Source organism: Dendrobium catenatum, unplaced genomic scaffold, assembly GCF_001605985.2.
Source record: "Dendrobium catenatum unplaced genomic scaffold, ASM160598v2 fragScaff_scaffold_133, whole genome shotgun sequence".
NCBI classification, from domain to species: domain Eukaryota; kingdom Viridiplantae; phylum Streptophyta; class Magnoliopsida; order Asparagales; family Orchidaceae; genus Dendrobium; species Dendrobium catenatum.
Window position 1 is genome coordinate 6,283,319 of NW_021318595.1, and position 16,286 is coordinate 6,299,604.

Consider the following 16,286-nt stretch of genomic DNA (forward strand, 5'->3'; position numbering starts at 1 on the left):
AATCAATAATAAGGTCAATCACAATGTTCTCTATAGTGATTGATGTTCTGGAAATTATTTTGGAGGATGGTACAAGCTTAGAACAAAAAGGTGAAGCGTATGCTTTATTAGAATCATTGCAGACATTTGAATTCTCTTTTTGCCTTCATTTGATGAAAGATATACTTGATATCACTAATAAACTATTGCAAGCTTTGCAGCGAGAAGAATAAGATATTGTAAATGTTATGTCTTTGGTTTTCAATATGTAAAATGAGATTGTAGGATATGAGAGATAATAAGTGGGTTGACTTCATCAACAGTGTAACTTCATTTTGTGAGCAGTAGAAAATAAATGTTTCGCATATGGATGATAAATGAGTTGCTCGTGGTCGTCCTCGCCGCAGAGCTCAAGATATAACAAATTTATATCATTTTATGGTTGAAATTTTCTACATAGTGCTTGATATGCAACTTCAAGAGCTAAACAATCGTTTTACAGAAGCAAATATCGAACTACTTTTATGTATTACCTGTTTGAATCCTAATAATGGTTTTAATGCATTCAACAAAGATAAGTTGATTAGAATAACATAGTTTTATCCAGTTGATTTTAGTCATTTTGATCAGACGATTCTTGAAAATCAATTGGATACTTATATTATGGATATGCGATCTGATGATCATTTTCTTCATTAAAAGATATAGGAAGTCAGTCTTGTTGAGAAAATGATCCATAATAGGAAAGATATTATATATTATGCTGTTTTTAGATTACTTGAACTAGCATTGGTATTACCCGTTGCTACAACAAGCGTCGAAAGAGCATTTTCTGCTATGAATATTATAAAGAATCGGCTGCAGAATAGGATTGGAGATCAATGGATGAATGATTTATTAATTGCTTATATTGAGAAATATATTTTAGATTCTATTGATAATAAAGTAATCATTCAACTCTTTCAAAATATGAAGAGAAGATGTTATAAATTATAAGTTGTTTACTATCTTATATTTAATATTAAACATTTTTTGGAAAATATTTTAAAACAATTTTTAAAACTGCCTATACCGGTCCCAAGCCCAGATGAAAAAAGTTGAGAGAAAATTTTAATAAATTAATCCCCCCCCCCCTTCAATATATTTTCTGGCTCCGCCACTAGGGACACGGCCCCCCGTTGGCTTTTGGTAATAACATGTAATTAAGTATATTTATGATACATTAATTGTAGAATTAATAAAAATAAATTTTCCTTTTTTCTTCTTAATACACTAATGCAATCCTGACATCCGCCTATCACCCTAACTGGCCTAACGCGACTCTAAAACACACACGGTAGAGAAGCCCGAGTGCCTCTTCATTTCGTTCGCTTCCCAACGTCGAACGCAGTCCTACCGAACGCCTTTGGCGGTTATGCTGCCTTCCAAGCCTGAACGCTGTCGAGGTTGCCCTTTTCCCGACGTTCCAGTCTTCTGCCTTCCAAGAGAAGTCCAAGCTTTCTAGTTTTTTGTAGACCGCTTGAAGATATATTTAATAGTATCAACAATGAACTGATTGTACACGATATCAAAAAATGAAGACTCGAATGGAGAAATTATAGATGATATGTAACTTTTTTAGCTTTCTCATATGGACAATCTTTTTATAATAAATCTAATTGATTTAAAAAAATTAAAACTGTCAATGTCGGTCCTAAGTCCGAATGAAAAAGGTTGAGAGTTTTTTAAATACTTTAATGATTTGTGTCCCCCACATGAAAAAAATCCTGCCTTCGCCCTTGATCGCAGCCTTTTCTCAACTCATGTCACTATTGAATTTTATATTGAATGATTTTTTTTCAAATAAAAAAAAATCTATTGCATTTTTTAAACTCAACGTAATAGCTCTAAAATATTTTAAATATATCTCATCTATTTTAACAACATGTTTGTACTTCTTTAATAACTAATAAAAGTTGAGGCTTAAATTTAAGAGTATTATTAGTTTTTTAGTTCGTTATATATATAATTTAATTTTAAAAGAATGCGAACCTGCATACCTTAACCAGTCGTCAGCGCCAAACCAAATCGGCAAATCCGAATGCTTAGTAGTGACAGTGCGCCGCGTGCTCCGTTTTGAGTTACTTGCCGATGCCATGATATCCAACAGAACCTTCAGCGGCAGCAGCGCGGGCACGTTAGGTCACTCGAGACAGCTTGCCTTCAACTCCGGGCGCGGCGCTTCATCGTTCCGATTATCTTTCTTTTCCCGAAAAACATTTATGAATTCTTTAAGTCATCGATTCAGTAGGGATGCTTTCTCCAGAGATGAAAAGGGTTCAGAGGTAGAGAAGAGAAGGAAGGTACAGAGGAGCTCCAGTAATGAAGACGATCCACGGAGGGAGGAGAAGGGGCTTTCCGGAATTTATGTGCCGAGGCAAAAGTACATCTCTGTTTCGAAGGCAGAGCTTCTCCAAGCTATTCTGGAGATGTTTGAACTGAAGGAAGATGCCGACAACTTCCTTAAGTTATCCGTGTAAGTCCTACTCCTCGGCTTCTGTTTTCCTGAGCTAATGCGACAATCTGACATTTTATTTTGGGAAATATGTAGAAACCCCTACAGTTTAGCCTTTTGATTAAAAAAAGGGAAATTTACATACATACCACTTATATTTTTTTCGCATCACTCATATATTTGATTTCTACCACTTATATTTTATATGAAAATGAACTGTGAGCGATATGCATGTAATATTAAAGTCTCATGTGTTAAATATGTAAATATAGTGGTATAAAGTGGTATGTATGTAAATCTCCCACCTTAAAAAAATAGTTTAATCTATGTTTGAATATCCAAGGTTTCATTTTCATTTCAACCAAATTGTAAAGAGGAATCCATATGCTATTTACTGGTCTATGGACTTATTACCGGCCTACCTAATTCTAAAGGCTATATTGCCATTCTGATTACCATTGATTGCCTATCTAATTATGCCCATTTTTGGTCATTTACTTATAACATAATCTGCTTCTAGAGTAATCTTTTTGCAAATATAGTTGTTAGATTGCAAGATTTTCCAAAAATTATAATGTCAGATAGGAATGGTATTTTTTAAAGTAATTTTTAGCATCACTTTTTTTTGTTTTAAGTGGCACCACACTCCATTATAATACTGCATATCATGTTTAGACAGATAGTCAAACAAAGGTTCTCAATTGCTGTTTAGAAAAATATCTTTGTGCCTATGCCTTCACCCCCAAATTATGGTCAACATTCCTTTGTTGGGCCGAATTATGTTACAATACATCCTTCCATATGGCCATACAAAGGTCATCACATCAGGCTTTATATGGGAGATTACCACTTTCCATATCATTTAGCTTTGCGGTAATTCTGACATCCACGTCTCTATATTTTATTGTCACGATCCGGCCCGGTGAGCTCGCATATACGAGACGGGAACGGAGGTCGGACGATAATCTAAAATGTTTAATCTCTAAAACTATCACCTTAACATTTGAAAGAGCCACTAAAACAATAATATTTTAAATACATAAACATAACCTCAAACAAAAATTCATAAAATAACCTTTCTTCCGGTGCTCTTCTCCTACGGTAAACATTTTCACCCATTCTACTCATTTTTTATATAAAGTAATTACACCTGAAAAATGTTAATAACTAACAGTAAGCTAAAGCTCAATAAGTAAAACACGATTCTAAACTACAGTAATCAAGATAAACTGAACAATATGTTAGATGTCACATTTCATTTAAAACATAATATAAATTGATTTCTAATAACATATTATTTGAACATATGCTTAATCCATAAACTTATATCATTCATATTCATTTTTATTCATCATATCAATATTCATATCTTTATCTTTCTTATTTCGTATATATTACAATCGTTACAGGAGCCACTGTCTTGTACCATAAATGTACTCCTTTACCATTTTCTTTTCCATATCATTTATTATTTTAATGTGCACGAGAACAGCGTCCCCAGCTAGTATCATCAGGGGGTGAGCTCCATCAATTCAGCATGCACATACAAGCATTCAATATAACAATCATATCATATTTATTTCATCTCATTTCATCTTATTTTTATAACATATGAACTTTATAATATAATGCCATGATGTATAACATATAAATTGCTTGATCAATCATAGGGCAAGAGTAAATATTTTATAAACATGCTTGATCTTTCAAAACATATAACTTGAGAGAAAATAAATGTATCACTGCAATAAAGAATCATGAGTACTTACCTCGATTTAAAGGATTTGATTACCCCGCTCGAACACCTTTCTTCGAGTTCCACAATTATCACTTATAAGCATTAATTTAGTATCCAACGGCTAAAGCTAATCATCTCAAAATTAAATCAATCTATTCCTACAAAATTTTCAAATGTTCTTCTTCTCTCCTTCTCTCTAATTTAAAACATAAGGCATGTATATTCTAAAAATTCATCCAAGTAATTCCTTTACCATTACTTAAAATAATTCAAAATAATTTTTATTTTCCAATTTAACCTAAAACCCTAAATTTGGAAAATTCATTTTCATTGATTCCCTCATAAAAACATGTCAAACTTTCCCTTACACCTAATTAATAATTAAATTAATATATTTTCGGATTTAAATTAAATTAAAATTATAAAAATGATATTTTGTATAAAAATCCTAATTTATGTCTTTAGAAACCTTCCTATAATCATTGAAACATCGCTTCTCAAGAAATTTCTTAAAATTTCAAAAATATGAAAAAGCCCTAATTTTTTTAACTCCATATTTTGAAGAAAAAGCCTCATTTCCAAGCATAAAAGTATCCTTTAAACCTATTCTATCATCCTCTTAAAGAAATTTAAAATTTCCCTCAAACCCTAGATTTCTTCATTGAGAAAATCCTAAGAAAAAACATAAGAAATTGTTCATAAGAGCTTACCTTACTCTTTCCTACGATTTCCCTTCGATCTCCTTCACAAACGGCCGCCGAAAAACTGCCCTAAGGACGCCGCCGAAACCTCCCCGTCGCCCCTTCCGCGCACCTCTTCTCCTTCGGTTCCGCTTGGTTTGGCCACTCGATTGAATGGTATTCGGTCCCTTTAATTCCCCTTAGTTGGCTAAAAGACTATTTTGCCTCACTTAAACAATCCATGCTTTAATAATGGTTAGGGGTACTTTGGGTATATTATAACTTCAAATTTTTTTTAATTTCAAAATTAAGCGAATTTCAATATAGGTTATTTATATCAAATTGTTCAGATTTTTGCGTAGAATTTTATAAAATTATTTTCGTCAAAATCCGACAACCTTTAAAAATTCACTTAAAACTCGTCGCGATGCATCAAAAAGCATGCGAGGTCTAAAAATAATTTTTATTTTCCAATTTAACCTAAAACCCTAAATTTGGAAAATTCATTTTCATTGATTCCCTCATAAAAACATGTCAAACTTTCCCTTACACCTAATTAATAATTAAATTAATATATTTTCGGATTTAAATTAAATTAAAATTATAAAAATGATATTTTGTATAAAAATCCTAATTTATGTCTTTAGAAACCTTCCTATAATCATTTGAAACATCGGTTCTCAAGAAATTTCTTAAAATTTCAAAAATATGAAAAAGCCCTAATTTTTTTAACTTCATATTTTGAAGAAAAAGCCTCATTTCTAAGCATAAAAGTATCCTTTAAACCTATTCTATCATCCTCTTAAAGAAATTTAAAATTTCCCTCAAATCCTAGATTTCTTCATTGAGAAAATCCTAAGAAAAAACATGAGAAATTGTTCATAAGAGCTCACCTTACTCTTTCCTACGATTTCCCTTTGATCTCCTTCACAAACGGCCGCCGAAAAACCGCCCTAAGGACGCGGCCGAAACCTCCCCGTCGCCCCTTCCGCGCACCTCTTCTCCTTCGGTTCCGCTTGGTTTGGCCGCTCGATTGAATGAGGGACCGAAGGTATTCGGTCCTTTTAATTCCCCTTAGTTGGATAAAAGACTATTTTGCCCTCACTTAAACAATCCATGCTTTAATAATGGTTAGGGGTACTTTGGGTATATTTTAACTTCAAATTTTTTTTAATTTCAAAATTAAGCGAATTTCAATATAGGTTCTTTATATCAAATTGTTCAGATTTTTGCGTAAAATTTTATAAAATTATTTTCGTCAAAATCCGACAACCTTGAAAAATTCACTTAAAACTCGTTGCGATGTATCAAAAAGCATGCGAGGTCTAAAATGACTTTTTTTCGGGTTTTACATTTATTAACCAATTGTGGCGCACATCTACAAACCCTTCAACAAGACATGCAACAAGTACAACATTGCATGAAAATAATTGCTGATCGCCACTGTAGAGATTTGCAATTTTTATTAAGAGATCTAGTCATGGTCAAACTCCAACCATTCAGAAAATTTTGTTGTCAATCACACACTTTCTAAATTAGACAAACGTTATTTTGCACCTTTCCAATTCAAGATATTACCAGCCTTGTGGCTTACTGCCTTACTCTTCCAACCAAAAGCAAAATTCATCTGGTATTACATATTTCACTTCTTAAACCATTTAAAGGAAATCCTCCATTCATCAACTCGCCTTTACCGAATCTTAGTTACAACAATCAACCACTCATTGTACATTATGCAATTTTAGCCTCTTGCATTATACAACTTTGTGGTTAGCCTCACAGTCAGGTACTATTGCAATTGTAATTGAATATGCTGGATGATTCCACATGGGAAATTTTTTCAGCACTCTCTTCATCTTTTCATCTCTCAACCTTAAGAAAAATGTTATTTTTCACGATGATGGGAGTGTTATACATCAATATATTTTATTGGAATATAAGAGTAGAAAAATATTTTGAAACTTGGTCTATAAACTTGGAAGAGCATTCTACAAATATAAAAATCTATCAAAGAATAAGGAACCAAGAACCTTCCACATCAGCATCACAACCTGCAAAGGACAGTAGCCCATCTTCGGCCAAGGGAAGCCTAGATTGCACGGTTCAGCCCATTGGGTCCATACGTATGGGTTCAACTAGCAATCACTAATTTTTCTTTCTTTTTATCCTATAGTACTATTATTGTAAAACCGATCTACCCAAATTAGCTTAAATACCCCAATTATGTAAAGAAAGTTTATAGAATGAATAATTTCTATTTTAGCTCTTCTCCTCTTCTTCCCTTTTTCTTCTCTTTTGGATTCTACACCTACTCTAAAGGTGCTTTTCTTTCTTGGATTGCCAAGAAGCTTATCAGTTGCCTATGATGAAGACTAATGATTTGGGTGGTGCAGATTGCTAGTTTCCATCCAATTATTCTTTGCAGTATTTCGAGTTTTATTCATTGTTTATTGTTCTCTAAACTAATTTACAAAGAGGAATTATTTTTTAGTCTAGCTTGTTGAATATAATTGTTATGTGGTCCTCGGTGTAATTTCTCCAAAGAACTCTTTCCTGGAAGTAAGATTCTCATTGTTGTGAAATATAGTTTTTTTTTATGTCAAAGTTATTTTTTCTTTTTAATACTTCAAGTCTTAATCTTTCATAACTTGATGAATTTTTTATTAAATATTTTTTTTGCTCCCTTTGGTTATTAATTGCTTAATCGAACTCCTAGACTTTTCTTCTTTCTGGAAGTACTAGTGGTATTGTATTTAACTATAATATAATGGATCAAGCCTTTATGATGTACGTTAAGAAACATGCAGGTGCTTGGATTCCATTCTGCATGCTGAACATAAAGGCATTCTTGAGGAAATGAGAAGCTATTATTCTCCTCATTTACAAGACCAAATTCAGAGAACAAACTTTTCAATACAATCTTGGGAAGCTACATCTGGCCTGCCTCACGTGGCCTCAAACGATTCAATGGGTGTCCGTGGCAAGAAAACAAACTTCCCCGGCAATGGTGAAGATGAGAAACCTGTAGATAACTCGGACCTAGGGAGGTTTTTTGAATCACTTTCTGGTAAAGGTGATAGAAAGCCTTCAATGGACTCACAAAGGTTTGTTGAACTCATCCTACGTAAGTTGTGTATATGCTCTTTTTTTTGTAGTTCTTTTCATTTACTATAAATTTCACCTCTATCATCATTGTGTTTTAAAAACCATTTGAGGCTCTTTACAATTTACCATTTAATCATAATATGAAATATGAATGGTATCTTTATAACTTTATTGATGCTCACTATTAGATAGTGGAGTTAGCTCCTTGTTCATGCTGAGAAATTTGGCCTTTTTTTAATTAACCTTGAGAAGTGTTAACTATGAGTTATTTCATTTCTATTTTTATTGTTCCTTTCACATGCCATTTTTCTATGTCAACGGTAAATTTTCCTTCTCAACTTTAGTTAATAATTTAATATGTCCAAATAATGTTTTCCCTATTTGCTTTTTATTATGGTCCTGATGCATGCTCTGAATCACCAATAGTAGTTCTTTTGACTTGTAGGATTGCCGTTGCAATTCGTTTTCAGCAGTCTTTTATGAAACTTTTACACAATGCACAATTTGAAGAACTATCAGCCCAAGATTTGCTATTGACAAATGCACTAAATAGTGATTATCTGTTGACATTGCCGATATATGTTGACTGGAAGCGTGCATCTGAATCCCATGCGATAATATTCAGGTAAGAACGCTTGTTTTTCAGCTAACAACATCTCTCAGTTATTCCAAGAATCATTTTACTGATAAAATTTGTGATATTTTTCTTTTGAGTGCTCATGGAATTTATATTCAAAATATTTTCTTTTTTAAATGACAATTATTATTTTGTAATGGAACTGATTTAGAATGATCGGAAGAGGGTGAGATGTAGGTTAGGGGTAGGTATGTTTGACCATTGACAAAATGTTTACCATTAGATGAATGCCGAAAAGCTGGTTTTGCTAGAAACTAGAACGAAGAAATACGAAGAGTTTTGTTGCTAATCCATACATTGTGAAGAATCAAAAGATTGGATCTCCATAAAAGAAACTAGATGTTTTCTTCAAGTTAGAAGTCAAAAGGAGGCATTTATGGAGAACATCACTCAGTCAAAAGAAGGAATATCCATTGGAGATGGTATAAAAATTTTTTAGGAGAAAATAAAAAAATAAGGAAGTTCATGATAATTCCTGTCAACCTTTGTTCTTTTTTTTCCCATGCTCTCTTTGCTTTCCAGTGGCTCCATTTCCGTGTTAAATAGTAGTCATTGATGCTATATATTTAGGCTTTCTATGACTAGAATTATTTATGGATAAGACGGTAATTTAAGTAATTCATCAAAATGGGTATTAAACCTCTTAATCATGTTCAAATAAACTTAAAGATATGCAGTACACCAAAAAATTTCCTGACTGAGCTATATTGTCCTGTTAGCTACAACAATAACAAGCCTTTATTCTTCTACTTAGGGTCGGCTATATGAATCATTTCTCTCCATTGTGTCCTATTAAGAGTTAAAATTTCATTTAAATCTAATAAAAAAGCTATTTTTAATATTTTCTAACAGTCTTTTTAGGTCGACCTTTACCTTTCTTAATGTAGGCTAGCTCCAATACATCTACTCTCCTAATCGAGTCATCTGAAGGCTCACATTTTATGTAACTAAACCATCTAAGGCGACTCTCTCTAATCTTATCTACCCCTGCAGCTACTTTAAAATTTTCCCGTATGTACTCGGTTCTCATTCTGTCTTTAAGTGTAAAACCACTAATCAATAAATATCATATGTAGATCCTCCTTACTATCTCCATACTTCTCCATCAAGACTCTCAACAAATGTGTAGTTTTCCTAGTAGGCCTACCTGATATAAATTCAAATTGATTTTAAGGAACATTATAATTGTTGCGTCCTGGAGTATTCACGGCGGTAGAGAAATATAAAGTTTTACGTCTTAGCGTTGTACGAAAATCCGACACACAATCAAATAAGAGAGGAGGTGTGTTACATTTATGGGACACCAAGTTTTTTACGTGGAAAACCCCTGAAAAGGGGAAAAAACCATGGAGCCTAGCCTAATTTAAATGAATCCACTAGTATTGTAGTTGATTACAAATGAGACCCTTCCTTAGGGGAAGACCTTAGCTTGATGTACATCTCATAAAGTACATTACATGGTGAGAATACAAAGCATCACTGCTGATGTGTTTGTTTGGTCTGAAGGACTGTAGTCAGTGGGCGATGTAAGTCGGAAAGATCATAGTCGGCGGGCGACGGAGGTCAGAAGGACTGTAGTCGGCGGGCGACGTAAGTCAGAAGGACTGTAGTCCGGTGTCACTTGGAGTTTGGGTGAAACTCCGGCGTTACTTGGAGGTCCGGCGGAATTCCGGCGCCACTTGGAGGTCGGGCGGAATTCTTGCATCACTTGGAGGTCGGGCAGAATTTTGGCATCATTTGAGCAGAATTCCGACGTTACTTGGAGTTTTGGCGGAATTCCGGCGTCACATAGAAGTCGGGTTGAATTCCGACGTGACTTGAAAATTGGGCAGAATTTCGGCGTCCCGTGGAAGTCGGGTAGAATCCCGGCAGTTGTCGAGGAGGAGTTTCTTCCCTCCTAATCTTCTCTTCTTCTTCTCCTTGCTTGGGCCCCCTCTCCCCTTCTCAAGAGAAATGAGAGGTATATTTATAGATTTCTGGAGTGACATGGCCCGTAAATAGATGAGAGATCATGAGTAAATGTAGAGTGGTTTGGATGGACGACCGATATTGAATCCCTTGATCATAGATTGTTCGTCAGACATATGAAGGTCTTAATGATATCAGAATTTGGCGATCTTGGGCTTGTTGGATTCGTCTCGTCGAGCCGCTCGATTTGACTATAAACACGTCATGTTTGGAAACCGTTTGGTGATCCAAATTATGGTTTGAACCCTCCAACAGTGCTTCAGGTCCTTGATTTGGACCCATTTGAGCTCAGATTGAGTCGAATTTGGTGTTGTTGGGTTCGTATTTTTTAGGCGCTCAGTTCAACTATAAGTTTGCTAAAATCAGAGTTCAGATGATCCCAAAATTAATTTTTGAAGTTTCCAACTTGATTTTGCATCGAGATTCATGCCCAATCAAGATAATTTTTCAATGATATATCAGTTGCCCCCCTATTTTTGGATGTCGAAGCTCCATAACTCCGAAAATTTTTATGTCGACATTTTGCATTGACCAAATTGCAAAAAAATTTGTTCCAAAAATTAAAATATTGCTTAAACTTGATCATAGAGGCCCCGTGTAGCTCCGAAAGTATCAAAATTGAGTCCGAAATATTGAAAAATGTGTTCGGGGACCCAAAAAATGTCGGATTTGGACCGTCCTGGCCGAAAATCAGGCCCGGACAAGCATAGGCAGTCGAACTGGCCGGCTGGCCGCCGCCCGCCGGCGGCAGCACGCGTGCCGTGCACCAACAGGCGCATCCGCGCGCTGTACCGCACAGTTATGGCTTAATTTTTTTTAAAAAAATTCGGTGGGGCCCACTTCATTTCTTTTATCCAAAAAATTCCCAAAAAATTCCAAAAAATTTCAAAAAAAATTTAGAAAATTTGAAAAATTCCATAAAACTATGGAATGTTCTTTTATTCCAAAAAAGTACTATAAATAGCCCCTCAGGGCCAGGGGGAGATTTGCAAATTCTCATTTTCTTCTTCTAACTCTCTAACAGTTGAGGCTTTCCGTTATTTTTGAGTAGGTGACTTTCCTTACTTAATTCAGCGCCCCTCCTTTGATCTTATATTGAGGAGGAGAGGGGGCATATTTGTCTTTTTGAGTTTCTTTTATTTTGAGGCCTATATATAGAGATCCTTGCTATTGTATTGGTATGATGGATTATTAAAAAAAAAATTTCTGCACTTTTGTTCTTTGGGGAAGAACTTTGGTGTGATCCTTATGTGACGAAAGCGTAATATCCATCGGTTGCAGAATGTGTCCGGACTTGTGGTTTGAAGTCCCTAAGTGAGGGTAGCGCAGCACCCATCAGCCGCAGGATGTGTTCGGGCTCATGGTTTATTTTTCTTTCCGGACACTTCATTTCTCCTTCTCTAATTCCCCTTCTTTCTTCTAGCCCTCGCTCTACCTCTCCTTCTCCCTTGACCGCCGGCCAAACTGTCCATAGCCACCGGCCAAGCTTCCCTCTTCCCCTCCTCCACCCGTCGGCCACTCCACCACCACCTCCTAGCTGGCCACCTCCCCTATTCCCTCCACCTAGCCGCTGGCCCAAGATCCAATTTCCCCTCCTTCCACCACCACTAGCTCCAATCAATCCCTCTCCATTTGCCTCCAAATTTTGAATTACTCTTTAGTGCTTTCCTTAATGGATGCAAATCACAAAAGGATAGTATTAAAATCTGATTTCTTTTATTTGAAATTTGAAATTTCTTTTCTAATCTATCTTGTTTCATTTTAGGAAAGTTTTTTAAATGAAACCTATTTGAATTTCAATTAGGATTTGATTTGGGCCCTTTGATCCACCCCCAATCATCTCCATTAATGCCACCCCTTGCATGGCCAGTCCCCTTGCTCCCCTCCATTCATAAATTTCCTACATTAGATCACTATTGATTTTGAAAGTATTCAACTTTGAATTCAAATAATTTTGAATTTCAAATACTTTTCAAATTAATACAACTATTTTAGGAAGCATTCCAATTGATGCAAATATGAAATTAATTCATATTTGAAGTCATCAATCAATAATCAATGCAAAGATTCACATACGTTGAATGTGGACGCTCCCCTCTTCCCTCCATTGGCCGGCCCCCCCTTCCCTTCCTTTCCTCTCTCCAATTAAACCCGTATCTCATTATTAAATCCCATTAATACCTCCCATTAGCCCCCCCTAGTCCCCATTAAGGATAGTTTGAATTTCAAAATATTCCCGCCCTTCTTTTAGGAAATCTGAAATTAAATTCAGATTTCTTAATTTCTCCCCCTCCTCTCTCTTGGCCGCCCCCCTTATTCTCTTCCCTTCTCTATTCTAATTAATTCCTTCATAAAATTGTAACTCTATTTATATAAGGGATTAATTAAGTAACCCCTTCCCTCTCTTTTCCAATTAATTTAAAACTTCTAATTACATGACCACCCCCCCCACCCCCCCTCCCTTCTTCCTGTCCTGCATCAGTGAGACCTAGTTGAAGCTTTCTGATTCTTTCACACTAACAGTTAATTTCTCTTTGGTTCCATCGGTCATGTTCCATCCGTTTTGCTTGAAGTCTTTGCCCCTCATTTTATATTGCTTGATTGCTCTCAAGCGTGACCTAAAGCTCTTTTTCATTTTTATGTGCTTGCATGCACACATTTCTCTCCCTCCCTCTCTCTCTCTATATATAAGTATTAAAACTCATATTTTAGGCAAGCAGTGAGGAATACTTATTATATAAATATTATGTCATGGCATCCCTCAATTATGTTTAAGATTTAGTAAGTATTTTTAGCCAAATGTATTTATATCAAATTAGCAATCACCCTTAATTAATTTGTGAAAAGGTTTAATTCGTTGTTACTAAATTTAATATTTTTTAATCATTTCAATAAATACTCTGTACTTAAGAGAGGAAGATCGTCTTCCTTAGGCCTCTTAAAAACCCTTAAAGCTCTCCATTTAAAAGGGAAGCTATATGGAAATATGAGCCATTTGCATTCTGTTTCACGATCTTCCTCTCAAAATATTATTGTCCATCAGTCTCACATCTCTAATTCTTGACGCCCTAAATTTGTCATGAGCACTTACCTTTTGGTTTCTATTAGGCAAAGATGACTATTTATGTACCCCTGTTCTATACACTTTGAATGCAGCTATTGAATCTTGTGATTTTCAGTGAGTATTGTGCCTAAGGTTATCTCTACAGACCTATTTTGAGTCTTGGTGAATTAGGATTTTTCATAGATATTGTCGTTATCAGGGAATAGAAAATGAAAATTTTAAAGCTATATATAATAGGGACCGATTGTTGGATGATATTTTGGCTGTGTACTATTTGTTGACAAATAAAATTTACTGCAGTTGCCAACTGGAATGTTCAGTCATGATTAGTTAATTTCTCATCATTGCAGTAGTAGATGTACATGTGATGAAATTGTACACATGCTTATATCATGAGTTATACCGTTTTTGTAGTCAAATATTCGTTTGCTTATCTCATATTGATGAATTATGTTATTCTCTATTAGAATTTTTTTTTTCAAATCATTTAAAGTGCTTAAGATAACTTTCTTGAACTGCTTTTCAAGTGATTAACTCGATCTCAACTACGATTCAGGCGTGGATATGCAACTGAAAGGCAAAGAGGTCTACTTATAGCTGAGAAATTTGATTACTTACAATCAAAGTTGCTGCAAGAGATTTTCTTCAATCTTTCAAGGCCACTAAAGCAATTCGGAAAGTGGCTCTATGAGGTCATGCTGGTTTGCATTATTTTAGTAATTTACGTTATAATTCTATTTTTCCTATTATAATTGAATAAATTGTCCGTCTGTTAGCTATGGAGATGGAAATTTTTCTTCTTTCGGATTGAAGGTTGTTAAACTTCATCTAACGAATTGATTTGAGATGTTCAAATCTCTAGTTATGTAAAGGAAATGCCTGGCTAATCTGAAAGCTTATGCGAATTGACTATACCATCTAACTTGAAAAACAACCAATCTTAAGCATTGTATTTACCTTGAGTAAATATGCAAATGCAGACAATGGTGGAAGCTGCAGTGATTCTGGCAATAGTGATGATGGAGGAAACAATGACTTGAAGAAAACTCTAGTGGTATAGCAGTTTGAGCTTGAGCTATACTTACCTCAAACTTAGTTGATAAATTTTACTCAACGAGTAGCTTCCTCAACAGTGCTAGCATGCAAAGATAATTTAGTAAGGATTTTATTTTATTATCCTTAACCATTATATATTTTAATGAGTTGAGCTTGGCTGGCTTATGAATCAGCTCGACTTGTACCCCTAGAGAGTTAACACCAGATTTTTCGTATGGATAGAAAGGGAAGGTAGCATTACACCCTTGTTTTGGAAAATGGTACACCCGGACAATACAAAACATAATAAATTGACTTTATCTCAACCTACAAGAAACGTAAGTGCTAACATTGTTCAAGTGAAAAATAATTCATATCTATAAATATTTATAAATAAAGATGTGTAAATCATAAATATGTCAAATGAATCTCTTTGAATCAAACGAATGTCAAATAATTTTTTGACATATTGACTAATAGAAAAAAAAATGAATAATCTACTCCTGCCAGAACTAATCCAGAACCCAAAACAAGTTTAAATACTTAAACATACATAACAACTCAATTAAGTAGCTATTTTTGAAGAGTCTGTTTTTATGGCGATTGCCACAACCTGTCAATTGGGCTTGGAAGAGAATCAATAATAACTCGACAAGATGGGGTTAGTTGATAAATTTAGGGTTAATCCAGTTAGTATAAGCTTGTTCACTATGATAAATAACCACCGAAGAACAATGCTACAAGTTCGAGAATCTCCATTTGATTTATGATATTGATGTGAATCAAACAGGAATTGCTTGCGGAAATTAAGATGAAATTAATTAAAGCGTTGCCAACACAAATTTATCACCAATAAAATAAAGGATTAAATGTTTTCTAGGTAATCAACTTGCTTAGGCGAAGAGTTGCTTTGAGATAACCAAACAATTCATAAACATTCAAAGATAAAAGAACTACTTAAATGCTCATAACAAAATCCCACGATTAATAATGAGAAAATTCACCTCAAGCACCTTCTCACTCAATCACTCTTTAGCTTTTAGCGGAGAAGAAAGAACCACGCGAAGATGGAGTGCACCACTACGGAAAAGGAGACGTAGGACTTTGTTACCGGAGAGGTAGTCGCCGGTGGAGGAGGTGGTGGATGGCGCCTAGTGATTGTCCAAACGAAGTCTTGAAATTGGCGGTCGATGACGTGCACAAGTGATGGGAGAATTCGCTCCAAGTATTCACCAACTGTGTCTTCGTGCTCACACCCCGCGTCGAAGAACAGGGATCGTAGGATGTTGAGACTACCGTCGGCGTTGAACACAAGCCCCCACTCAAATTTGGGATCCGCCATTCAACATTGAGAAGGGGACGGGAAGAAGAAAAGAAAGGAGGAGTTGGGCTGTGAGCTAGGGAGAGACTTGGGGAAAATCTGAATTTGAATTTCAGATTTTCATGGATTGGAGGGAGAGGTTATTTTATCATTATAGTCTCCCTAAATTATATTAAAGAGGGGAGCGGCTATTAGGGGGAAATTAAGAGGTTAATTAGTGGGTGCGTAGGTGGCAAGGAGAGAGAGAGTATGCTAGCATGGGTGG

General features: G+C 35.2%; 1 protein-coding gene across 1 annotated transcript in view; it reads left to right on the top strand.

The window, feature by feature from the left end:
- Positions 1-2,012: 2,012 nt before the first annotated feature.
- LOC110114912 overlaps positions 2,013-16,286 on the top strand; it is a 69,313-nt gene continuing 55,039 nt past the window's right edge. Inside the window, exons 1-4 of the mRNA XM_020847956.2 lie at positions 2,013-2,494; positions 7,699-7,995; positions 8,442-8,621; positions 14,222-14,357. Of these exons, the coding sequence (XP_020703615.1) occupies positions 2,115-2,494; positions 7,699-7,995; positions 8,442-8,621; positions 14,222-14,357 (993 nt within the window). The 5' untranslated portion in view covers positions 2,013-2,114. The remainder of the gene's footprint in view (positions 2,495-7,698; positions 7,996-8,441; positions 8,622-14,221; positions 14,358-16,286) is intronic.